A 25,617-nucleotide genomic window follows, 5' to 3' on the forward strand; every position below is an offset into this window, starting at 1 on the left:
GCAAATAGTTTTTCACACCACTGTATATGTATGTATGTATATATACATACACACACACACACACACACACACGTGTGTGGTGGTCCTGTACACAGCAGTTCAGATATTTGTCTCCTACTCTTTAAAATTGAATATTAAATTAACTCCTCAGTTGGCTTTGCTTGGATTGGGGATAAATTGCTATGAACCCAATTGCCATTTTTTTATTTTACAAACTTAATTTCCAGCAAGACTGGTTATAACTTGACATTGGAAAACATCTGTTGCCTTAAAATCTTCTGATGTTTTGAAAGAAGTCGACCTTTGTGGTTATTTTGAAAAAAAAATGTCTTCCCTAAAAATGAAAAGGCTTGGTTATACTGGTATAAAGGCTCATATATTAAATTAAGATGTTACTTTAATTAGGTGCATATTTACAGGTATTCAATGGGTTTGAAGAGGTGAGGCTACCTTTTTTTTTTTGTCCTTTTTGTTCCTTCGCTACAATAACTGTATATGTTACTATCAACGAAGAGTTTTCTCTTAGTTCATGGTTCACTATTCTATGAAACTCCATGTAACAACTTATAATCTTGTTGTGTGGTTATGTAATACTTAAATGTTCCAGTGTGGTTTTCTTCTGTACATTGGCTTTCCTAATCTTTAATAAAATTCAGTTAAAAATGCATGAACAATTTGACTCCGTAGTCCTAATGGTAGGATTTTATGATTGTGGGTGGCAAAACGCTAGATACCTGATGGGACATGTTTGAGAGAAATCGCTTGCTTGGGCTGAATTGCAGCAGTAAGTTGCCACACGTTTTTTTGCTTTTTGTTAGTTATTTTATTAACACTAGTTCTTCACCATAAAATGAATTACAATTTTCTGTGCCTGATTTGCAAGTATATGCAATAAAGAGATGCACAGTTCTCCCTGTCTGTATAGCCTTTATAGAAACCTTATTTCAGCCACTTATACTAGATATCTCATTTTTTTTGGTTACTCCTCATCTCTTGTGACTTTAAGTGAGTTTAGGATATAGACTAATTGAATTCAGAACCTTTTCTCTTAGCTCCCACTTCACCACAATAATCCAAATCAAGGTGCGAAATTTTGCTACTGGTAGACCTGTAAACTAGACTATTTAATTATCACCTTTTCACTCTCTTGTGAAAAAGACCTTGAGTTATTTGAACTGCTCCCTTTGAGGTAGCAGCACAACCCTTACTTCAATCAATCAGCATTTATTTATATAGCACATATTCATACAAAAAATGTAGCTCAAAGTGCTTTGCAAAATGAATAGAAAAATAGAAGACACAATAAATAAACATAAGTCAACATTAATTAACATAGAATAAGTAAGGTCCAATGGCCAGGGTGGACAGAAAAAACAAAAAAAAAACTCAAAGCTGGAGAAAAAATAAATAAAATCTGCAAATTCTTACTTGAAGAGAACAAGGCAGTCTTTTCTAGGAGAAGTCAGGGCTTTCAGATTTGGACATCCTATAGTCTTTCCAGTTGCATCACATTTGTCTGTAAAGTTATTCAGTTCAATAAGGTAATGATGACGTTATCTGTTGCTAGCTAAAAGGTACCCAAAGAGTATATTCTGCAATCCATAACTCTGTATTAATTTTTGTCCATGAAATCATGAATCAGAAAGTACAAGAAACAATTCTTGGCCAAGTCCAGCATCCAAATTGGAATCTACTTAATGACTTGTATGCAAGCACAGATCTTATTCTGCAAATGTAGAGGGTGAATGTCATGCAGCAGCATTCTTGTTACTCTTGATGTACTTATGCCAAGTTACTACAGGTTATAGTAAAGTAGGCATATTTTTCTCAAGGCACGCATTAATGTTAAAAAATACTTTCAGTAGTACAACATACATGTTAACTAATCTACATAATTTGTTTTTATATTTTATGATTTTAATTGTTTTTAACATTTTTACCTGTGTATTGTTGTGTAGTAGATGTTTTCCCATATTCTATGCCTTTTTAATATCTATGTCTGTGTACCAGTGCTATCTTTGCTCAACACTGTAAGCATTCTTACTTATTGTGTTTCCATTATTTAGCTTTATCCAGTTTACTATTTTAACTAGTAAGATAAGAAACCTTGAGATAAAAACGAAATATTTGGACAATACACTTGTTGTTTACTGCTTAAAAACAACACCTTTTGTTCATAAAATGTAATGTTTTTAAACAGCTATTATTTCTTATACAGGTAGAAACTATGTTTCAACTTCCTGTCAACAACCTTGGCAGTTTAAGAAAAGCTCGCAAGACTGTGAAGAAAGTCCTTAGTGATATTGGCTTAGACTACTGTAGGGAACATCTTGAAGTAAGTAGAATAACCTGTTTCTCTATCTTTGTTATTTTCTCATTATTTAAGTTTAGCAACAGGAAAACCTGGACTTCACTATTTGGATGCTGCTATGATTATCAGCACTTATGTAAAATGTAATATGCTTATAACAATGTAACCAAAAATTTTTAGCAACAATTCGTTGAAATAAACTTAAGCTGTGTTATGGTTTTAAATTGTATAGTTATAACTTTTTTATGGATCTAGTCAAATTAACATACAGCCATGAAGCAAACTCGTGTACCTTTGTTTTATATTTTCAGTTTGCTTATTGTTTACTGTTCATCTAAATTATGTGCTATTACACTTTCAGGGAGAAACATTGTCACTCCAGAAAGGCAATAAAATTCCAAGGGGCTGCAAAATTTAAAAAAATTAATTACATTTTTTCACTTTTGAACAAAAAGGATTGGACAGTTAATTTTACATTACATACACCTAACACCATATATTTTGATTTTTGTTTTCATCTTTGAGACATTTAGTCAACTTTTAATGTTAATGTTGCCTAACATTAATTTAAAAATTGCTGAAATGTCTCAAAAGATCAAAACACAAGTGCAAACAATTGAGTACTCAAAATTAAGTTTTTCATTTTATTGTAATGAATGTGAAATTCAGGTAATTAAGATTCAATGCTATACAGTAATCCCGCCTCGATCGCGGGGGTTGCATTCTAGAACCCCCCACGATAGATGAAAATCCGCGAAGTAGAAACCATATGTTTGTATGGTTATTTTTATATATTTTAAGCCCTTATAAACTCTCCCACATTGATAACATTATTAGAGCCCTCTAGACATGAAATAACACCCTTTACTCAAAAGTTTAAACTGTGCTCCATGACAAGACAGAGATGACAGTTCTTTCTCACAATTAAAAGAATGCAAACATATCTTCCTCTTCAAAGAATGCGTGTCAGGAGCAGAGAATGTCAGAAAGAGAGAGCGCGCGACAGAAAAGCAAACAATCAAAAAATCAATACGTGCTTTTGGGATTTTAAGTATGCCGAAGCACCACAATAAAGCGGCATTTTTTTAGAGGAGCGTCCATATCTTCTAAGCAAACAGCCTCTGTGCAAACAGCCCCTCTGCTCACACCCCCTCCGTTAGGCTCAGAGAATGTCAGAGAAGGTGAGAGAGAGAGAAAAGCAAACAATCAAGCACCACGTGGGAAGTATATATTATATCATTGAGGAGTTTTAGTTAATATGTAATACATGCTCTGATTGGGTAGCTTCTAAGCCATCCGCCAATAGCGCGTCCCTTGTATGAAGTCAACTGGGCAAACAAACTGAGGAAGCATGTACCATAAATTAAAAGACCCATTGTCTGCAGAAATCCGCGAACCAGCGAAAAATCCGTGATATATATTTATATATGCGTGATATATATCTCTTTGTCCCAGACATTATGGTGGGCACTTAGGAATGGTAATGTTTCATAAACGGTGAGTCATGATCCTAATTGGTCACAGACATCTTTGTGATTGGTTGCCATATTACTGTGTTTTAAAATTAACTAATTTCTTCCAGGCGCAAACTCTGTGGCAATAATGTAATGCCCTGTGATGAAGCGCGTTGGCTCTACACTCCCAAAACCATTTTGGGAGCCTCTTGAACCCAAGTATTGGACAGTAGCAAGTGCAAACATACAACAACTGCAATGGATATGTGTAAAAGTGCAAGTGTGTTTATTCCAAAGGTATCTTTAAAACAAAATCGAAAGAAACCGTAAACTGCGCAGTACTTCTTCCCAGAATAAATAAATAAATAATCTCACATTCAAGGTGACAGACCTTTTAGTTGAATTATGTAATGCTTGGTGCATATAGAACTAGACTGTATTCTATTTATGGCCAATTTCCTTTCCTTTTCCATATTAACCTCCTTAGCGTTACATTTTTCTCAAAAAACATAAAAAGCATTGTATTTTTAACTGAAAAATGTACTGTAAAACATACAAATGATATAAATAATAACAATATGAACAGCACACTGCACTACACAAAGCATTACTTTCAGATATGACAGAATTACATTCAATTTCACTAACCGTTTCAGTTTCACTAACTGAAGACAGATTTACCTCATCATTGCTGCTGATGAGATTTGTTTCTTATGAGACTAGAATAAGACACGCCTATAGCGTTGCCCAAGTAACACTTGGGAATGGCGCTTAAGCAAAATATGCCTATAGCGTTGCCCGAGTAATGCTCGCATTAATGCCCAAATAATCCTCAGGTCTTAATTGAGACATGTTTATACCATTGCCAAAGTGACGCTCGGGTCCAACACTTGTATAACTGTTTTTATAGCCTGAGTGGCGCTCAGGTCTAACACTAAGGAGGTTAAAGGTCCCTTTCCCAGACAGTTGGAGAGGAATGTAGCAGATAAGGTGAAAGATGACCTGAAAATATTCTATTTTAGTAGTAAGAGGACAATCAAGGAAGGAGGTGAATTGCATCAGGAATAAGAAAGGGGATTTAAGATACAGAGAAATAGATGCTCTAAACTTGCATTTTTCTGAGGTCTTAATAAGTGAGGAAGTAGATAACCTCCTAGTGGAAAAATTTACTACTAAGGAGGTTCAGAGTGATTTGAAAATTGTAGAGGGCAAAGCACTGCTTAGATTAAATAAGGTCATTAAATTGGTGTTAAACAAATTATCAGTACCAGATAATATTAATCCTCAAGTACTTCAGCAGTTTAGTGAGTATATATGTACACTTGATGCATATTTTTAGGATATTCTGTAGGACTGGAAAATGGCCAATACTGTCCCGTTTATATTAAAAGGGTTACTGGGCAGATCCAAGCAACTATAGAGCACTAAGCTTAACATGCATCACATGAAAATTAATGGAAGGAGTTTTTCTGAATAGTCAGCATGAGTTCAGAAGAGGGAGGTCATGTTTTACCAACATGCTTGAATTCTGGAAGGAACAAAGAAAAAGATATGGTCAAACTTGAGCATATTATATTATTTGTTCTGACTTTCAGAAAGCATTTGATAATGTGCAACATGAGAGGTTGTATATCAAATTAAAAGAGGTGGGAGTTCAAGGTGATGTTTTTTATATAGTTGCAGAATTGGCTCAGTGACAGGAATAGAAGCGGTGATGGTCCAATGAACCTTATCAGAATTGGCTGATGTTAAGAGTGGTGTTCCACCGGAGTCAGTGCTAGGAACGCTGCTATTTTTAGTATATTGTCAAGCTTGGATCAGAAAGTTGAACAGGAGAGTACAGCAGGTTTTCCAAAGAGTAGAAGCTTTATTGCATTTCTGCCAGAAACAAACACAAGCCTCTTTCAGAGGCGATCTGGCCTCACAAGGAACAGTTGTCAAACTTAACGCATCAGCCCTGGCAGCAGCGGCCAGAGCAAAGGGTGTCTAGGGGAACAGAGACAGGAGAGTGAGACTTTAGGATGGCTACGGCTCGGTCTTTAAATGTTCGAAGCCCCACTCGAGGAGCATGTCGCGTGGCAAGCTGGCAGCTGATTCCGTAAAGGTGAGCTGTAAGAGTGAGTCTGTTTCCCTTTGAAAAACTGTTTAAGAGGGGGTTTCGGAAGGGGCGGTCACAATATGTAAATGAGTTAGGAATGTAAGAAACAAGTTTAAGTTTGCAAGTGATACAAAGATAGGTAGATTGGCAGATAATTTGAAATCTGTTAAATCATTGCAGATAGGAAGTAAAAATGTTAGGTTTGAATACACAATGGCAAGTCCGAAAATCAAGAGTACACCTTATAAGAAGAATTTTGGAGTCACAGTGGACTCTACGCTATCATCATCCCAACAGTATTCAGAAGCCATTAAGAAGGCAAACAGAATGTTAGGTTATTTAGCACGATTTGTGGAGTACAAGTCCAAGAAGGTTATGCTAAAGCTTTATAATGCACTGGTAAGGCCTCATCTGGAGTACTGTGTGCAGTTTTGGTCTCCAGGGTACAAAAAGGATATAGCAGCGCTAGGAAAGGCACAGAGAAGAGTAACTAGGCTCATTCCAGGGCTACACAGGACGAATTATGAAGAAAGATTAAAAGAGCCGAGCCTTTTCAGTTTAACCAAAAGAAGATTAAGAGGTGACATAATTGAAGTGTTTAAATTTATAAAGAGAATTAGTACAGTGGATTAATACTGTTATTTTAAAATGAGTTCATCAAGAACTCGGACGCAGTTGGAGACTTGCGTAAATTTCACACAAACAATTGGAGCATTATCTTTGCATAGAGAACCTTAGACACTTAGAATAAGCTACCAAGTAGCGTGATAGACAGTAAGACTAGGTACTTTCAAAACTAGTCCCAGTTTTTTTTTTTTTGTTTTTTTTTTTTTTAGACGAATTAAGTGGATAGGACTGGTGAGCTTTGTTGTGCTGAATGGCCTGTTCTCGTCTAGTTTGCTTTAATGTTCAAATCTGTCACATCTCCAATCCTTGTTCTGATAAAGCAGGATAATGCTACAATGTAATAGAGCTTTGTGAATTGCCAAATTATTTAAACAAATACAATCTTCCATAAAAACAGCCAAATCATGGCATGAGGTGCATTGTTAGGTCATTGTTTGTCTCTAAACATAAATGCCACTGAAGCCATGATTTTCTGGCCATTTATTTAGGTATAAGTTGAGATGCACAAATACCATTTTTTGATAGGCAATTTGGGTTACTTAATGAACACTGTAGATTAGAGTCCTGCACTGCAGTATATATGGGCATCTGGTAATTGAAGGACTTGTTTTTGTTGTTTTGGGTATAGTTCAAAATTTAGAAACTTGTATCAAGTCCAGGTAAAAAGAAAAATAACAGTACAATAATAAAGTGTTGGTGTTTACTGTAACTTACTGTTTTTCTCCCATCTCTCCTAGTGTAGCAGGAAAATGTAGTCAGTATTGGAAGGAATTTCTGTGCCTACATAGTGGAAGAGGAAAGAAATGGCCTTCACTCTATTCTACAATAGGAAAGCCAATCACCTTTTCCAGGCGCCTTCAGTGTCTTTGTCAATACACAATAGCCAATAACATTAAAGCCAAAATCACAACAGGAAAATATCAAAATGCTCATAATTTTCCTTGTCTTAAGTCCAATATGTCAGCCTCTTTGCTGCACTTTAGATGGAAAAAATGAAGTATTCATTGCTGTCAAAATGTGCCACAGAGTAGATATGTGGACGATTTAAAATTATTGGGAAATGACGGAAACTCCACATGGACCACAATAGATGTAATTTAAACCCACTACTCTACCATCGCACCACAGAAAGATTTAAATACATAATTTCATAAAAGAAAAAAAGACTGAAATCAAATGTATGTTTTTATTCTAAAATAGTTAAGTACATGCAATATTATTTGAAAATGAACAGCGTCAGATCGGGTTTGAATATGCGCCCGATCTGACGCTGTTCGTTTTCAAATAATATTGCATACTAACTATTTTAAAATAAAACATACATTGATTTCAGTCTTTATTCAGTTCCATTCTCTCAGTCGCGTTCACGATTTCCCCCCCCCAGCCAATCTGACAATGCTGTTTTCACATAAGGCGCGCTATAACTCAAATGTGATTTATTTGGAGAGCGCTATACTCGAATGTGATTTATATAGGGAAGAAAGTACAATGTCAGGTGCTCATTCAGTGTAATAGGAACCATAGCCCAAAGAGATGTGTACACTGCAACAAGTACACATGTCGTGAATGTAGGAAGGGTGTGTGGAAATTGTTAATATTTGAATGTGATGATTTTATATATACGGATCGAAATCAGCAGTTCTTAGCATTGCACCACATGGCTGTCGTATCAACCGCCTACTGTAACTTGCTTTATTTTTTCTTCACTTATAGTCTAAATTAAAAGTGCACTTGTTTTTTATTCTTGTACACCAACATATGTTCCTGTGTTTGGCGACACGGGCATGCTAAAAATAGATGTGTAATGCCACGAAAAGTGCACGCAGAGCACTTCAGTTATAACATTGGTATGAGAATGCAGTCACAAATGCCGCTGCAGAGCTACAGCGCATCTTTATGTGAAAACAGCAGTGTCAGATGGGGGGTAGGGAAGGATCCTGAATACGACTGAGACTGAGAATGAAAAGTGAATAAAAAAAAAAAAACTAACCTTTACAAGTATCATAAATTACTGGCTGTTACACACTGAAATCAAATGCATGTTTTTATTCTAAAATAGTAAGAATAAGAGCAGTTTACTTCTCAAAACTGAGCTATGTGGGATCGAACTCATGAGCTTTTGGATACTAGTCCGCGGCTGATACCATTATGCTACTGTGTCAGCTGCAGTATGCGATGCGTGTCAATATGGCATGCTAAGGTGGCTTTTTCTGCAGTTATATTTTTGAATAAAAGCATACTTGTTCTGTTATATGTGTACCTTTTGTGAAAGTGTTTGATATTTGGACTTTAGGCTTCATACATTATATAGTTTATGCTTACATTTTGTCATTTACTACTACAATATGAAAAACGTTTCTGTTTTAAAAATGTGTTTACACGGATTACTGTTGAAACGGAACACACGTGAAATGCGTGTATTCCAAATAATGATCTATTCTTTCCACTCTAAAACTCCACTTCACTCCCAGATAATCAATCAAGGCATGAGCTGGGAGAAGTTTGTACACGTTCTAAGTCGGTGGGGGGATGGAATAGCCGGCTGCTTGCAGCCTGATTTTTATCAGCACATTTAGATGACAAAAGACGCTGGTGGAGAGCTGTGAACGATTTTAAGAAGCGATTTAAGGTGGGACGGAATTACGAGTTTTTTCGTAGGCTCTGGTAATTCTAGTGTTAAAGATTTTGGTCCAGATTGATGTTAATTTGGTGCATGCCCAAAATATGTGGCCAGTGAGGCTGGAACCTGATTGCAATGTTCGCATGTTGGATCTTGCACGGGAAACATTTTGGACAATGTTTTAAATGAGACGCATGTGCTCGATATATAATTATAAGTTGAATAATTGTATGCTTTGCACACATAGAGCTCGAGAGAATTCTGTGCATTGCTACCTTCCACTCCTTTTCTGAAATGTTGAGTGGGAGATCCTTTTCCCACTGTACTCTTGGATCTTTGAAAGGGTGAGGCTGTAAAATGGTTTTATATATTATGGAGATTCTGTTTGAGTCCTCAAGACTGAGCAATATTATTTCCAGCATAAAGGGAGGTGGAAGGTGAGGAAAATTGGGCAGGTTTTGTTTAACAAAGTTTCTAATTTTAAGGTAGTGAAAGAAATGTGTTGGTGGAAACTTCAAATTTGGAGTGTAATTGTTCGTAGGATGCAAGGACGTTGTCTGTGTATAGATCTCTGAGTGATTTAATCCTGAATGTTTTTCCAGACATTAAAAATGGCGTACATTTGAGAGGGTGGAAAAAGGTGGTTATCGTGCAGAGGTGTTAAAGACAAAAGCTTCTCTATCTTATAATACTTCCTACATTGGTTCCATATTCTGAGTGAGTGAAGCACAATGAGGTTGTTAGTATATTGGCGATGACTTGTACTTATTGGGGTACAAAGCAAGGAATATTAAGACGTACTGCAGGATTTTATTTCTATTGCAGACCATGCCTGTGTATTTTTATCTATTTGTGTCTATGTCCAGGTTTTTATAGCTTGTCTATTTGCTGCCCAGTGATAAAACTGAAAGTTAGTTAGAACCATGCCATCTTCCACCTTAGTTCTTTGTAGGGTCACCCTTTGGATACTTGGATGTTTTGAATTCCAAATAAATGAGGTTATGATTGAATCTGACTTCTTAAATGATTTATTGATGTATATTGGAATGTTTTGAAATAAAAAAAGAAGCTTAGGAAAGATATTCAGCTTAACAATGTTATTTCTTCCAGCTAAAATAAGATGAAGTGTAGACCATCTATGCAAGTCTTGCTTAAGTCTTTCCATACAGATGGCAAAGTTTTGTTGATAAAGAGCTTTATGTTTACTTGTGGTGCTTACCTCTAAGTATTTAAACTGATCTGTGATGATAAAAGGGAAGGTGTCCAGTCTAATATCCTGTGTTTGAGAATTCACTGGAAAGAGCACACTTTTATTCAAATTAATTCTGAGACCTGAAATCTTTTGAAGTGCTGTTAGGACTGCAGGCACAGTATTTTGTGGATCTGATATATACAGTACCATATCATCTGCATATAGAGAAATTTTCATGTCCTTTTCTGATAATCCCCTTTATCTCATAAGTGTTTTGACAGTGAAGTGTCAGTGGATCAATGATGATTGCAAAAAGCAGTGGTGACAAGGGGCATCCTTGTCTGGTACCTCGTTCTATTTTAAAGTATTCCAAATTAATGTTAATTCAAACTGAAGCTGCTGGACTGCGTATACAGTAGTTTGTTCCATGCACAAATGTTCAGGCCAAACCCAAATTTCTCCAGTGTAGTGAAAAAGTAGTTCCATTCAACCATATCAAATGCTTTTCTGCATCCAGCGATAATATCTCCGGTGTGTTAGACTTGGTGGGTAAATATATTACATTAAACAGGTGTCGAAGATTGGAAGCTAAGTGTCTGAGTTTTAATAAATCCATTTTGGTCTTGTGATATTACCGAAGGAAGCACTTTCTCAGTCCTCCTAGCTAGGATTTTGGGGAGTATCTTAACATCATTATTCAGAAGTTAATTGGCTTATATGATGCACATTGTAATAAGTCCTTATTTTGTTTAGGAAAGATGGTAATTAATGCTTGGCGAAAAGTTTGAGGTAGAATTTTGTTGTCTCTAACTTCTGTAAAAATAGGTAATAAAAGAGGACCTAGCTGAGTTGAGAATTTTTTATAATATTTTACAGGGTAGCCATCAGGGCCTGCTGCTTTCCCACTCTAATTTTTAGTATAGGTAAAGGGTTGTTAGTAATGACATGTTTACAGTAAGCATGGACAAAAGGTTTAAGACCACATTTTGGAATGATATTCATACTTTACCAGGTGCCTTGATATTGAAATGTTGTTGTGTTTATTTTGAATTTACTGTGTAATAATGGAAAGTTAAAAAAAAAAAAATACAGCATCCGCCTTTGGAATACTATAATACAACATAGTACAATACAATACAGTTTATTTTTGTATAGCCCAAAATCACACAGGAAGTGCCGCAATGGGCTTTAACAGGCCCTGCCTTTTGACAGCCCCCAGCCTTGACTCTCTGAGAAGACGAGGAAAAACTCCCAATAAAACCTTGTAGGGAAAAATGGAAGAAACCTCGGAAAGGCAGTTCAAAGAGAGACCCCTTTCCAGGTAGGTTGGGCGTGCACTGCGTGTCAAAAGTAGGGGGTCAATACAATACAATACACAGAACAATTCCTTAATACAGCATAATAATAAAAATTTTAGAAGTACGGTTTAACAGTAGATGATATGACATAATTAGGTTTGGATATTTTTAGAGTCCTGGAGACCTCATCCATCTAGCTGCCTCCCCATTTGGCCATGCCACGGCTGAAACGTTGCTCCGATGAAAGGACTCCTCTTTCCCATGATTCCTGTGATCCTCCATCAGGGATGACTTTACCATAGGCAGGCAAACAACTTGGCAGGTGGGCGTGGCACCAATGCCACATTTGGGTACCGAGAAAGAAACAGAATAGGTGAGGGTTAGTATTCAATTATAATTATCATGTTACTTATGTTTTAGTGCTAATGACTAACAGAGATGCAGTATGTACAGTTAATCAGCAGCTCTAGTCAGGATATGCTAAACTGAAGTAGTGAGTCTTCAGCCGGGATTTAAAGGCTGAGACTGAAGGGGCATCTCTTATGGAAGCAGGAAGACCATTCCACAGTTTAGGGGCCCTGTAACTAAAAGCTCGACCTCCCACTGTTATTTTATTAATCCTTGGAATCCTAAGCAGACCGGCATCTTGAGATCTTAATGTGCTCAGGTTTGTAAGTCATGATAAGTTCAGACAAGTAAGCCGGACCTTGGCCATTTAATGCTTTATATGTTAAAAGGAGGATTTTGAAATCTGCCCTAAACTTAACTGGGAGCCAGTGTAAAGATTTAAGAACTGGGTTATGTGTTCATATTTTCTTGTTCTTGTAATAATTCTTGCAGCGCATTTTGGATTAACTGGAGGCTGTATAGAGAACAGTTTGAACAGCCAGTGAACACCGCATTGCAGTAGTCAATCCTACTAGAGATAAATGCATGAATTAATTTCTCACAATCCTGTTTATTTAGAAAGCGCCTTAATTTCCTAACATTTTTAAGATGGAAAAACATGTTTTGGACGACTTTGTAATATGTGCTTTAAATGACATGCTAGAGTCAAAGATAACTCCTAGATTGCGGGCTGATTCAGTAAAATTAATTGGGATTCCAACTGAGTTAAATGACGACAAAATATTGCTGTGATCAGCGTCATTCCCTCCAACAATTAACATCTCTGTTTTATCTGTATTTAAAGACAAGTAGTTCTCATTCATCCATTCCTTTAATTCACTAACACAACTAATTAAAGACAACATCGGAGAAACTTCATTTGATTTAAATGAAAGGTATAACTGGGTGTCATCTGCATACAGTGAAAATTAACATTATGTTTCCTAATGAGAGATCCCAGTGGAAGCATGTAAAGTGAAAACAGTAAAGGTCCCAGTACTGAGCCCTGCGGACACCATATTGAACTTCTGTGTATAATGATGGAGTACTGTCTGCACATTTCTGTACATACTGGAATCGATTTGATAAATAAGAACTGAACCAAGCGAGCACGGGCCTGTAAGCCCAACATCGCTTTCTAGCCTGTGCAGTAAAATAGAATGGTCAATGGTGTCAAATGCTGCACTTAAGTCCAACAACATAATTACAGTGGAATTTCCTTCATCAGAGGATATCAGAATGTCATTTACAACCCGTGTTAGTGCCGTTTCTGTACTATGACCAGTCGAAAGCCAGACTGGAATTTCTCAAATAAATTGTAATGCGTAAGGTGTGACTGAAGCTGACTGGCGACTACTTTTCTAGTATTTTAGAGAGAAATGGTAAATTTGAAATAGGCCTATAGTTATTTAGTATGTGTGGGTCTAGGTCTGACTTTTTAAGTAAAGGTTTAATGACTGACACTTTTAGTGCATCAGGTACTGTGCCATGCAGTAATGAACTATTGATAATGGTTAGAATAGGCTGCAAGAACATCCATTGCACTTTTACTAGTTTTGTTGGCACTGGATCTAGGGAACAAGTAGTGGGCTTCATTTTAGTAATTAAAGTTAAGACTTCCTGCTGAGTTACAGGATTAAAATTATTAAAGTGCTGAATGCAATTTGGCAGGGTCTGCTAAGCTAGTATTTGGTTTGTACTGTGCTGCTGAGATCTGGGATCTTATATTTTTAATTTTCTCATTGAAGAAGTTCATAAAGTCTGTACTGCTAATATCTGTTGGTATTTTGCACTGTTGATCTGAATTCCCATTTGTTAATTTAGCCACTGCTCTAAAAGTACCCTAGGATTTTTATTATTGCTATCTATTAATGTAGAATAGTATTCTGAGCGAGCTTTAAAGAGGGCTTTTTATATTTATTAACACTCTCTGTCCATGCAATTTGAAAGACATGTAGCTTTGTTGTTCTCCATCTGCGCTCCAGTTTTCGACACTCTAATTTAAGAGCTCGAGTATTTTCATTAAACCAGGGAGAGTTTCTATGTGCTTTGATCACTTTTGTTTTAGGGGAGCCACTGTGTCCAGAGCATCTCTCAAGGTCACATTATAATGTGATATTAGCTGATCTAAATTGTTTTCCACGTTTACATTTGATGTTAACTGATCTAAATGGTTTTCCACAATTACACTCGACTTACTCAAGGTATCTATAAATTTTGAAGCAGAATTACAATCTAGATGTCGCACTGTCTTTGTTTTAATCTGTGAGTCTTGGCATGGGCAGAACTAAATCAAATGTAATTAAGAAGTGATGGAAATAACTACATTTAATGGAGTAATATTTAAATTTTGAATTTCAACTTTGTAAGTTATAATTAAATCTAATGTATGGTTATGATTATGAGTTGGACCTTTGACAATCTGACAAAATCCTACTGAATTTAACAAATAAGTAAAACATTTGCTAAACGTGTCAGTTTCCACATCAATGTGTACATTAAAATCCCCATCAGAACTACGTGATCATAATTTATAGCCAAATCAGACAGAAGGTTGCTAAATTCAGTCATGAACAATGAATATGGCCCTGGTGGTCTGTAGACTAGCACTATAATTGTGTTGGAATCTGTTTTAATATTTAAAATGAATGCCTCAAAGGATGTAAAGTTGCCTAAATTTTTAGGAGTGATTTGCATTTTGTTACAATGAATTATTCCAAGGCCTCCTCCTCGACCAGAATCTCTAGACTTATGAAGGAACGAGTATCCATCTGGTGACGCCTCAGCTAGGGAACAGTGTCACATTTACTAAGCCAGGTTTCAGTAAGAAGACACAGATCAGATTTTGTACTTAATATATATCATTTACCAAAACAGCTTTAGTGCCAAGAGAGCGAATGTTCAATAAACAGCATTTAAAACTGCATGGTTCTTTCTGAACTGCTGATATATTATTTGTTTTAATTTGAATTAAATTTCTATTACAGATGCCCCTGGTGGAGTGTCTGGTTTTATCCCTTTGTCTAATTATACACCTTATTTTTTGGTTATCAATTAATTTATGGTTTGTATCAAGACTAAATTTACTGGATGCCCCACAACAGGGATTATGGGTAACAGCTTCAGGAAAATAACAGGTGGGATAAAGAACAGCCTGTGATTTAAGATCACATGACTGCGGCCTGGATGGTGCTCTAATCAGTCAACCAGGCAGTTTTGCTGCCATATTTTGGGATAATACATAAGATCCCCTCCAGTTAGGATGAAGACCATCTCTTCTGAAAAATCCAGGCCTTTCCCAAAAATCATCCCAATTGTTCACAAATTCTTTTATTTGCACACCAGGTTTCTAGCCAGCAGTGAAAGGAATGCAATCTGCTATAAATCGCATCCCCTCTATATAATCTTGGTAAGGGACCAGATACAATTAAATTCCGACATTTTGTTTTAGCTTTGGTGCATAGAGATGAAGTTCCGCTTTAATACCTCAGATTGCTGTAAATAAATATCATTAGTGCCGACATGCAGCAATAAGGTAGATACTTCATCGTCGGCAACACGGTCCAATGCGGCCTTTATGCCAGAAATCTTGGCCTCTGCGAGGCACTTAACATTAACTGCTGGTTTAACATAGTTTGGAATTCTAACATTCCGCACTATGGAATCGCCAGTTATGAGCACTTTATTATTCTCAGTTTCCACAGGCAAGAGAGAGCAGAGATATTTATATTTGTGGTTCTTGGCAGCTCAAGATGTACAGATGCTTGCCAAAACTGTTAAATTAGAATGGTGATTGTGGCAGACCAGCTTGTCACAGAGCCGCAATTGCAATTTCTCATCTTTAGTGATGAAAACATATTCTGCCTGGGAATGAGTGATGGCCACATAAGTCTCCAACAAAAGACCTTGTGACTAATGCTGTTGATTGTGTATACACCTGCTACAGAGGTGCCATGCTGGGCATTATAGTTTGAGATTCCATTACCTACAGTTTAAATTTTTGTCTTGTGTTTGTCGAAGTTACATTGACTGACACTACTTATGTCAGGGATATCATTGAGCCAATCCCAGCATGCAATCGGAGGTGTGTGCTTCAAGCAAGATACACAACTATCCTGTGATACTCAACCTATTGTAGAGTCTGTTTATCAAATCACCTGGCTACTGTCCTTACCAGACTTTCCTCCTTTTGAGTATAGGATTGGATTTTACAGGATGTCTTCTGCACTCAGCCATTGGCAATGAACATGTGCTTCCTGGTCCAAAGGGGCATAGACTGACTTTCTACAGGAGAACATTTGCCAGTTGTATGATCATTTTCTTACACAGTCATTTCAATATGCTATACTAATTGACATTATTTGTATGGATATAAACCAGATCTTACTACTTTGTATGTGCTCCTGTTTTTGAAGTACACTGATGATTCTTTTAGCCAGACTCCATTCGGTGTTGTGTGATTCCCACAGAATATTCATTTTCACTTTCCACTTATTTTTATATAGGCAACGCTGGTGGCTTTTTTTGTTCTGCTAAGGCTGTCTATTTTCTTCTATGTTTTTTTTTTCTGCTTACAAGAGTCACTTTCGCAATGTGCACAGTGAAGATTTTGAAAGTCATATCTTGTTAAATGGTCCCTACTGCACATACAATGGAAACAAGAAGACTTTGGAAATGCACATTAAGTTAATCCACACTCCTCAAACCAACCATTTGGGTAGAGGTTCTAATGCGTCAAAAGACCAATCTAAAGATGATGGTGCCCTGAAGACAAAGCAAGCTGATATTGTAGAGCAGGCCGTGTATTACTGTAAGAAGTGTACCTACAGAGATCCTCTTTACAGTGTTGTCCACAAGCATATCTATAAGGGAATATTTTCAACATGTGGCATCTTACGTGGTTAAGAAAAATCAGTGCACGTGACAGTGGAAACACACACTGCAAAAGATGCTTGTTCATGCCCGTCTTATGAGGCTTACAGTGCATGTAAAAAAGCACACACCCCTAATGTTCACATTTTGTTGTTTTGCAGCCTAAAATAGACAACATAGACAAGTATTTTTCCAGCTGTATTTACTCAATGAAACTTATAACAACCAAGTGAAAGTTATAGCAACAGTTTTTGTGGGAATAATTACTGAGTTGGTTAAAGGATCACCCCCTCCTGAAAAACATTTGTGAACTTAATCAGGTTTAACTAATCACCTCACCTACTGCACACCAAGCTAAATTAGCTTCCACCTGTGATCAGTTGTAATCATTATAATTAGTTTAGTATGAAAACGGCTGTTCCTAGAGCATTCCAGTGCTTGGAAGTGCAACAGAATGCAAATGATCAACTATTGGTGGCAATTCTTGCCAAAGATCTTGAAATAAAGTTGTGGACAGGCACAAGTCAGTAGTTGGAGGCAAAAAATTACTAAGGCTTTATCAATCCCTAGGAGTACAGTAAAGCCAATAATGAAGAAGTGGAAAGTGTTTGGTACTACTGGGACACTAACTGGTTTTGGCTGTCTACCAGACTGGATGGAAGAGGGAGTAGGAAAGTAGTCAGAGAGGCTACCAAGAGGCCTTTGGCAACTTTGAAGCAATTATGGGAATTTTTGGGAAAGAGTGGTCATTGTGTGCATGTGACAACACCACAAATGTGGTATGTATGAGAAGGTGGCAAGAAAAATGCCTCTCAAGAAAGGCCACATCAAATCTCGATCAGGCTTTGCCAACATGCATCTTAAAGATTCTGATACCAAATTGGGAAAGTTGTTATTGTCAGATGAGACCACAATGAAACTATATGGCCTCATTGCCTAATGATATTTCTGGTAGAAAGCCAATACAGCTTACTATTCTAAGAACACCATATCCGCAGTAAAGCATGGAGTGGGTAGCATCCTGTTGTTGGGGGTGTTTCTCTGCAGTAGGGATTGGGGCACTTGTCAAGTTAAAATAAAAAATGGATGGGGCAAAATACCATCAGATTCTTGAGGAAGACCTGCTGCTTTCTGCCGGAAAGTTGTCATTGGGCAGAAGGTTCACCTACCAACATGACAATCACCTGAAGCTTACAGCAAAGTTGACCACACTTTTGGCTAAATGAGAAAAAGTTTAATGTTCTTGCATGGCCTAGTCAGAGCCCAGACTTGAGCCCTATTGAAAATCTGTGGAATGACTTGGAAGATTACAGCCCAGCAACGGTCACCATTCCAGTTTGACTGAAATTGAACAATTTTGTAAAGAACAGATGGGCAAACCTGGTAGAGAAGTATCCCAACCAACTCATGGTTAAATTCAATGCAAAAGGTGGTTCCACAAAGTACTGACACAGGAGGATGATCCTTTAAACGTCTCATTGATTGTTTTTTTTTTTTTTTAATATATAAATATTGTGAAGATTGTATATCTTTCACTTGGCTGTTATTAGTTGCATTAAGTAAATACAGCTAAAGAAATATTTTTTGTGTGTCTTCATTTCATGCTGCAAAGCAAGAAAATGTATATACAGGGTGGGCCATTTATATGGATACACCTTAATAAAATGGGAATGGTTGGTGATATTAACTTCCTGTTTGTGGCACATTAGTATATGTGAGGGGGAAACTTTTCAAGATGGATGGTGGCCATTTAGAAGTCGGACATTTTGGATCCAACTTTTGTTTTTTCAATAGGAAGAGGGTCATGTGACACATCAAACTTATTGGGAATTTCACAAGAAAAACAATGATGTGCTTGGTTTTAACATAACTTTATTCTTTCATGAGTTATTTACAAGTTTCTCTATGTTTACAGCCACTGACATGTCGCAGAGGTTAACACGTGAGGAGCGGATAGAAATTGTGTTGATGTCTGGTGAGCGCGGTAACGGGTCATTGCAGCAGATTTCAATGCAAGACACCCTACGAGACCACCCATCTCCCATGCTACAGTTAGCAAACTGCTTGCTAAGTTTCGTGAAACTGGTTCAGTGTTGGATTTGCCAAAATGTGGACGTTTGAAAACTGTCACTAATGAAGAAACATCAGTGGCTGTCCTAGCTTCATTCAGCAAGAGCCCACAGCGTAGTACTCGCCGCATGTCACTGGAGAGTGGCATTGGTCGAACATCCCTTCGGCGGATATTAGCTACTCACAAATGGCACCCTTACAAACTCCAGCTACTGCAGCATCTCAGCGAGGATGACCCAGATCGGCACTGAATTTGCAGAATGGGCAAAACAAAAATTGGAACAGGACCCTCAGTTTACGCAGAAGATTTTGTTCAGTGATGAGGCAAACTTTTATGTGAAGGGTGATGTTAACAAACAAAACCCCCGCTATTGGTCTGACACTAAGCCACATTGGATAGATCCCTCCAAGATTGTTGGAACCAAAAAATTGATGGTATGGTGTGGTATATGGGATACAAAGATAGTGGGGCCATTCTTCATCAATGGAAACCTCAAGGCGACTGGATATGAGAAATTGCTACATGATGATGTGTTTCCCTCTTTATGCACTGAAGCTGGCACGTTCCCTGAGTTTTTCCAGCAAGATGGTGCACCACCACATTATGGGTGTCAGGTCCGAGCATTCCTAGATGAACAGTTTCCTGGAAAGTGGATTGGTCATCGTGGGCCACTTGAATGGCCCCCAAGGTCTCCCAATCTGACCCCCTTAGACTTTTATCTTTGAGGTCATCTGAAGGCAATTGTCTATGTTGTGAAGATATGAGATGTGCAGCACCTGAAACTACGGATACTGGAAGCCTGTGCTAGCATTTCTCCTGCGGTGTTGCTGTCAGTGTGTGAAGAGTGGGAGAAGAGGGTTGCATTGACAATCCAACACAATGGGCAGCACATTGAACACATTTTATAAGTGGTCAGAAACTTGTAAATAACTCATGAAAGAATAAAGTTACGTTAAAACCAAGCACACCATTGTTTTTCTTGTGAAATTCCTAATAAGTTTGATGTGTCACATGACCCTCTTCCTATTGAAAAAACAAAAGTTGGATCCAAAATGGCCACCATGGTCACCACCCATCTTGAAAAGTTTCCCCACTCACATATACTAATGTGCCACAAACAGGAAGTTAATATCACCAAACATTCCCATTTTATTAAGGTGTATCCATATAAATGGCCCACCCTGTATTTTGAAGGGAGGGGATTTTCAATACTCACGGCTTACAGGTACAGAACAAAATGTCTGTCAAATATGGCTTAGACAGGATTTTAAGAAATCCTCTATTTTACACAAAGTAACACTTTTATGCATGTCTTTTTTCTGGTAGGACTTTAAGGAGTTTGAGCCAAATGATTTTTATGTCAAAAATACTACTTGGGAGGATGTCGGACTTTGGGACCCTTCATTAACAAAACAACAGGTTTGTTTTGTATTGCTTTTGTACATTCTAAAATGTATTTTTTTAAGATTAATTTCCAATGCCCTGCCAAAACTGTATAAATAAATAAATGGCTCATAACAGAATAAACTCCCTCTTAATTTAACAATGAGAGCCTAGTGATAAATATGTCATAATAAAGGATTTTTACATTAGTAGAAATCAGCACAATAAGGAAAAATAAAAAACTGCTTAATGCAAATCAAGTATGCCTAATTTGTGTCTTTTTTGCATATGGAAGGCAGTCAGCAGTACTAGTATTGTACTGTACTAGAGTACTGTCTAGTTCTACATTTGGAAAATATGCTTGCTGTTTTATTTTTGTGAAAGAAGCTAACACAAATCAATTACTCTTGTCTTTGTATATGTTTAGGAGGAAATTCAGCATAATTAGCTAATTAAAAATTGTAAAAAGGTAAAAGTGGAGATTTAGAGAAATAACTAAATAGGATTGATGTAAACACTTAGTGAGCAAAAAGTATATGGCCAAAACCTAACACATTTTTTTCTTTGTTTCAGGATTATAGATCAAAGCCTTTCTGCTGCTCAGGCTGTCCATTTTCTTCTAAATTTTTTTCTGCTTACAAGAGTCACTTTCGCAATGTGCACAGTGAAGATTTTGAAAGTCGTATCTTGTTAAATTGTCCCTACTGCACATACAATGGAAACAAGAAGACTTTGGAAACGCACATTAAGTTATTCCACGCTCCTCAAACCAACCATATGGATAGAGGTTCTAATGCGTCAAAAGACCAATCTAAAGTTGATGGTGCCCTGAAGACAAAGCAAGCTGATAGTGTAGAGCAGGCCGTGTATTACTGTAAGAAGTGTACCTACAGAGATCCTCTTTACAATGTTGTCCGCAAGCATATCTATAGGGAACATTTTCAACATGTGGCATCACCTTATGTTGTCAAGACAAATGAAAAATCTTTGAATGGAGCTGTTTCGCTGAATGTAAATGCACGTGACGAAGGAAACATACACTGCAAAAGATGCTTGTTCATGCCTAAGTCTTATGAGGCTTTAGTCCAACATGTTATTGAAGATCATGAACGAATAGGTTACCAGGTGACTGCGATGATAGGGCATACCAATGTAGTAGTACCAAGATCTAAGCCTCTGATGCTGTTGGCACCCAAACCACAAGATAAGAATATTTTAGGTGTAACTCCAAAAATGTCACCAATTCCTGCTAATATGAGGTCACTTTCATCACAGCAGATGATGAGTCGGCTAGCCATACCAAAACCAGGTTTAGGTTCTGCAGGGCTTATGTCCAATGTTCATTTAAAGCAAAACACCTACGGGTTAAAAAACATGTCACAGGGTTACAATCTGACACAGCAAGTGAGAATCCCAATGCCAGGAAATGCTCAAGTATCAGTTCCTCAGCAATCTCCTACTGTAAAGCAGCTTTTACCAGGTGGCGGCGTACGAAATACCAGCTCTGTCACATCCCAGCCTCGCGGTCAGACTCCATCAAGGTATAATTTCGCATCGGGGAATTCACCTAGCACTAGTCTAGTATCTTCAGCAATGAAACCAACAGAGCTGCCCTCAAGAGCCCAGACTACAACTGCTTTAGCTACATCTACCAAAACAGTGAATTCAACTAATGCTGGCACATCATATACGCAAAAGTGGAAAATCTGTACAATCTGTAATGAGCTCTTCCCAGAAAATGTTTACAGTGCACATTTTGAAAAAGAACACAAAGCTGAAAAAGTGCCAGCTGTGGCTAATTATATCATGAAGATACATAACTTTACAAGCAAGTGTCTGTATTGTAATCGTTACCTTCCTAGTGACACACTGTTAAATCATATGCTCATCCATGGATTGTCTTGTCCACATTGTCGGTCAACTTTTAATGATGTAGAGAAGTTGGTAGCACATGTCCGTCTGGCTCACCCAGATGAAGTGATGGGTCCAAGAACCGACTCCCCACTGACTTTCGATCTAACCTTACAGCAAGGTAATCCCAAAAATATCCAGCTGATTGTGACTACTTACAACATGCGTGATGCTCCAGAAGAGTCTGTTGCTTTTCACGCACAAAACCATGCAATGATTCCTCAAAAACTGCCACATAAAATGCTGGATACACCAGATATGCCCGTAAAAAGTGCACATCAAGCTGCTGTCCCATACAAAAAGGATGTAGGGAAAACCCTCTGTCCTTTGTGTTTTTCAATTTTGAAAGGCCCCATTTCAGATGCATTAGCTCATCATTTAAGAGAAAGACACCAGGTAATTCAAACAGTCCATCCAGTGGAGAAGAAACTTACATATAAGTGCATTCACTGTTTGGGAGTATACACAAGTAACATGACTGCATCTACCATTACGTTGCACCTTGTTCACTGTCGAGGTGTTGGGAAAGCACAAAATGGACAAGAGAAGAGCAGTGCACCAGCCAGAGTTATACATACGCAGAACATCACACCTCTTAAGCGAGAGCTTGAATTCACTGATCCGGGTCTTTTAAAAAAACGGAAATTGGACAATGATCATGTTGCATCTGTGCCTGCTGAAAAACCAGAAGAGCCAGTTGACTTAGCCCTAGATCCCAAGGGTCATGAAGATGACTCCTATGAGGCTAGAAAAGTGTTCTTGACACAGTACTTCAGTAAAAGGCCATATCCTTCCAGGAGAGAAATTGAAAAGCTTGCAGCAAGCTTGTGGTTGTGGAAATCTGATATTGCTGCTCATTTTAGTGCAAAAAGAAAGAAGTGTGTTCGAGACTGTGAGAGGTACAAGGCTAGAGTCCTTTTGGGGTTCAACATGAGAGAAGTAAATAAGTTAAAACATGACCTGGATTTTGACCCTGAATGGTTTTTTGAAAGTAAAGAGGATGACGAAAGCAGAACATCCAAAACAAATACTGCAAGATCAGCTGACTCGATTAGCAGGCGTTTGGAAGAAAGCTTGGCTTCTAGCCGTACAGAAGGAAACACTAGAGAGAGCAAAGGTAGGCCTGGATGTTTTAAGCAGAACTTCAGACCCTCTGCAAATGCACCAACACAGAAAAAAGCAGTTGCAGTGTCTATTCAATCAAGTCTGAGAAGAAACAGCACAGCAACTAATACTACCCAAAGTAAAACTCTTTTAAAGGCTAATCAAAAGCTTTTAAAGAATGGAGATGAGCAGTCTGAAACAGTAGATGCAGGCTCAGGCAGTGCATCAGAAGGTGAGGATACCGATGTAAAATGTGTGAGGGATGCAAAAGAAGAATCAAAGGTAAAAGGCTCTGAAGATGAATCTGACCTGAAAGCTGCAGCAGTTTCAAATGAGGAACAGCTTAAGAGGAAAGATAACAATGAGATGGAGGAGGAGGTAGAGGAATCTCCAACAGAAGATCGTTCACATCTGAAGGATAATTCTGCTTCTGAAGAAGAAACATTGGAAGGAAAGGATGGTTGTGAACTTGAAGAGGAATCTGAATTAAAAGATGAAGCTCCTCATTGTGATAGTGGTCCTGGATCACGGCATACTTCTGATATAGAAGAGAGCACAGTGGAAGAAAACAAGAATAAACCATTGCACAAAGATAGTTACCAAAGGAAGCAGGCACTCAGTTTGCAGGAAAAATCAGTATTTGACATTAAGAAAGAGTTCCCAAAACAGGAACATTCAAATGATTTGGAAAAAGGCTGGTCTAAACAGGTGCCATCACTATGGAAAATTGCCTCACCAGAAAATGAAGAGAGTTTATCAAATCCCCCATTGGACTGGCAGAACAGCACAGCAGACAGTGAAGGGGATGATCGGGTAGACAGTACGCTGGAGCAATCAATAGACAGCATGTCTGAGAACTCCTCTGAGGCTGTGCACAGCTTAATACCTGGAGTTGGACTGAGCAGCCAACAGGCCTAGTCTGTGTTTCACAGAGATGTACAACATTGTAAAACTGCTTCAAAATAAAAAATCAAATCCAGAAAAATCTTAATTTATAATAAACCGTCCTGGATTTGAAGAGTTTTCATGAAGTCTGATATAGCTGCTCCTACGTATTCATTTTGTATTTACAGTGGCTGAAATGTATAATAAAAAGTTTTAAATACTGGTGTAGAATTATCAAGCAAAGTAACTTGAAGTGCAAGAGGAAGTTTGATGGTACATACAAATAACTAAGGAGTTGAATGCTGCCTTCATTTACTTTACCGTGGAGAGTCTGTGTATTTAGCTATTTACTTACAGAAAGATTATCATTTGCCTTCATAGTTTATGGCAAAGGTTTAAACAGCCATTTAAAGAGTAAATACTAGATTTTGCAGAAAATTTAATGAAATAAAGACCTTCAATTTTTCATATATTCATTTCAATAGTTACAATGTATATTTGTACAGTCTTTTAGAACTATCCTGAAGAAGCTTACTGCTTTGTGTATTCAAGAAATCTTTGCCTTTTGTTTTCTTTTTTCTTTGTTTTGTTTTTGTTCTTGTGCACATGCTATGTATGAAATTCTGCATTTAACTCCTTCATCATATAACTAGAAAGTGCTGTAGTGACTGTGGGGGTTTTGGAAATTAGAACATTTTGCTAATTTTTGCAGGCCAGCTAAATAAATAGCGTCCTGTAGGCCTGTATGAAATCCAAGACTTTTATTTTGCATACTCAGAATCATGCCACTACTATTGTGCTGAAACAACTTCCCAAAGGACTGTGGTTTTTTTTTTTTTTTTTTCCATTTCTATCTCCAGCTACACCATTTTACTGAGTTTAATATTCCATAGATCTGTACTTTGTAGTATGCTGTGTTGATTGCAGCCGTCACAAAAAGCTGCTGCACTTTTGACTAGTTTTACTTTAATAGAGAACACCTCTTGGTGGTGTAAACATTATATCATCTAATATATGATTCACTTGTACGTATGTTAATTTGTGCTCTTTATTTACCTTTGTATTTTTTCATTTAAACATTTCTGAACAATAAAGTGCTGTACTGTGCTCTGCAGTGACCACTTTTTCTTGCATTTGACCTTTGACCTCTGTTTTCTGTCAAACTTTACTTTTTTTGTTTGCTGTGCAGCAGCTCCTATTTGTTCCTTATCTTTCAGTCATATGGGTAAAGGTAGGGGCTTGCTTCAGAGCTGCTAAGATAAGTTTCAGTTGACCATGAACTAGTTTATGTGGCACTCATCACTAAAACCACACAGCCAGTGATTCAGTACTTTTCACACGACACTCAAACCGCTGGCAGCCTGTCTCCCAGCCTCTGTCTGTTCAAAGCGAATTTTGTGTTAC

At 37.6% G+C, this 25,617-nt stretch overlaps 1 protein-coding gene across 8 annotated transcripts in view; it reads left to right on the forward strand.

Annotated features, from left to right (window-relative positions):
* The window catches only part of adnpb (activity-dependent neuroprotector homeobox b), a 128,941-nt gene extending 103,595 nt beyond the window's left edge, over positions 1 to 25,346 (forward strand). For all 8 annotated transcript variants that reach the window (XM_039735974.1, XM_039735978.1, XM_039735975.1 and 5 more), the window contains 3 exons: positions 2,219 to 2,335; positions 20,257 to 20,349; positions 20,887 to 25,346. In XM_039735974.1, the coding sequence (XP_039591908.1) occupies positions 2,228 to 2,335; positions 20,257 to 20,349; positions 20,887 to 24,246 (3,561 nt within the window). In that variant the 5' untranslated portion in view covers positions 2,219 to 2,227 and the 3' untranslated portion in view covers positions 24,247 to 25,346. The remainder of the gene's footprint in view (positions 1 to 2,218; positions 2,336 to 20,256; positions 20,350 to 20,886) is intronic.
* Positions 25,347 to 25,617: the final 271 nt, after the last annotated feature.

The sequence above is a fragment of the Polypterus senegalus genome, chromosome 14 (genome assembly GCF_016835505.1).
Source record: "Polypterus senegalus isolate Bchr_013 chromosome 14, ASM1683550v1, whole genome shotgun sequence".
Classification (NCBI taxonomy): Eukaryota; Metazoa; Chordata; class Cladistia; order Polypteriformes; family Polypteridae; genus Polypterus; species Polypterus senegalus.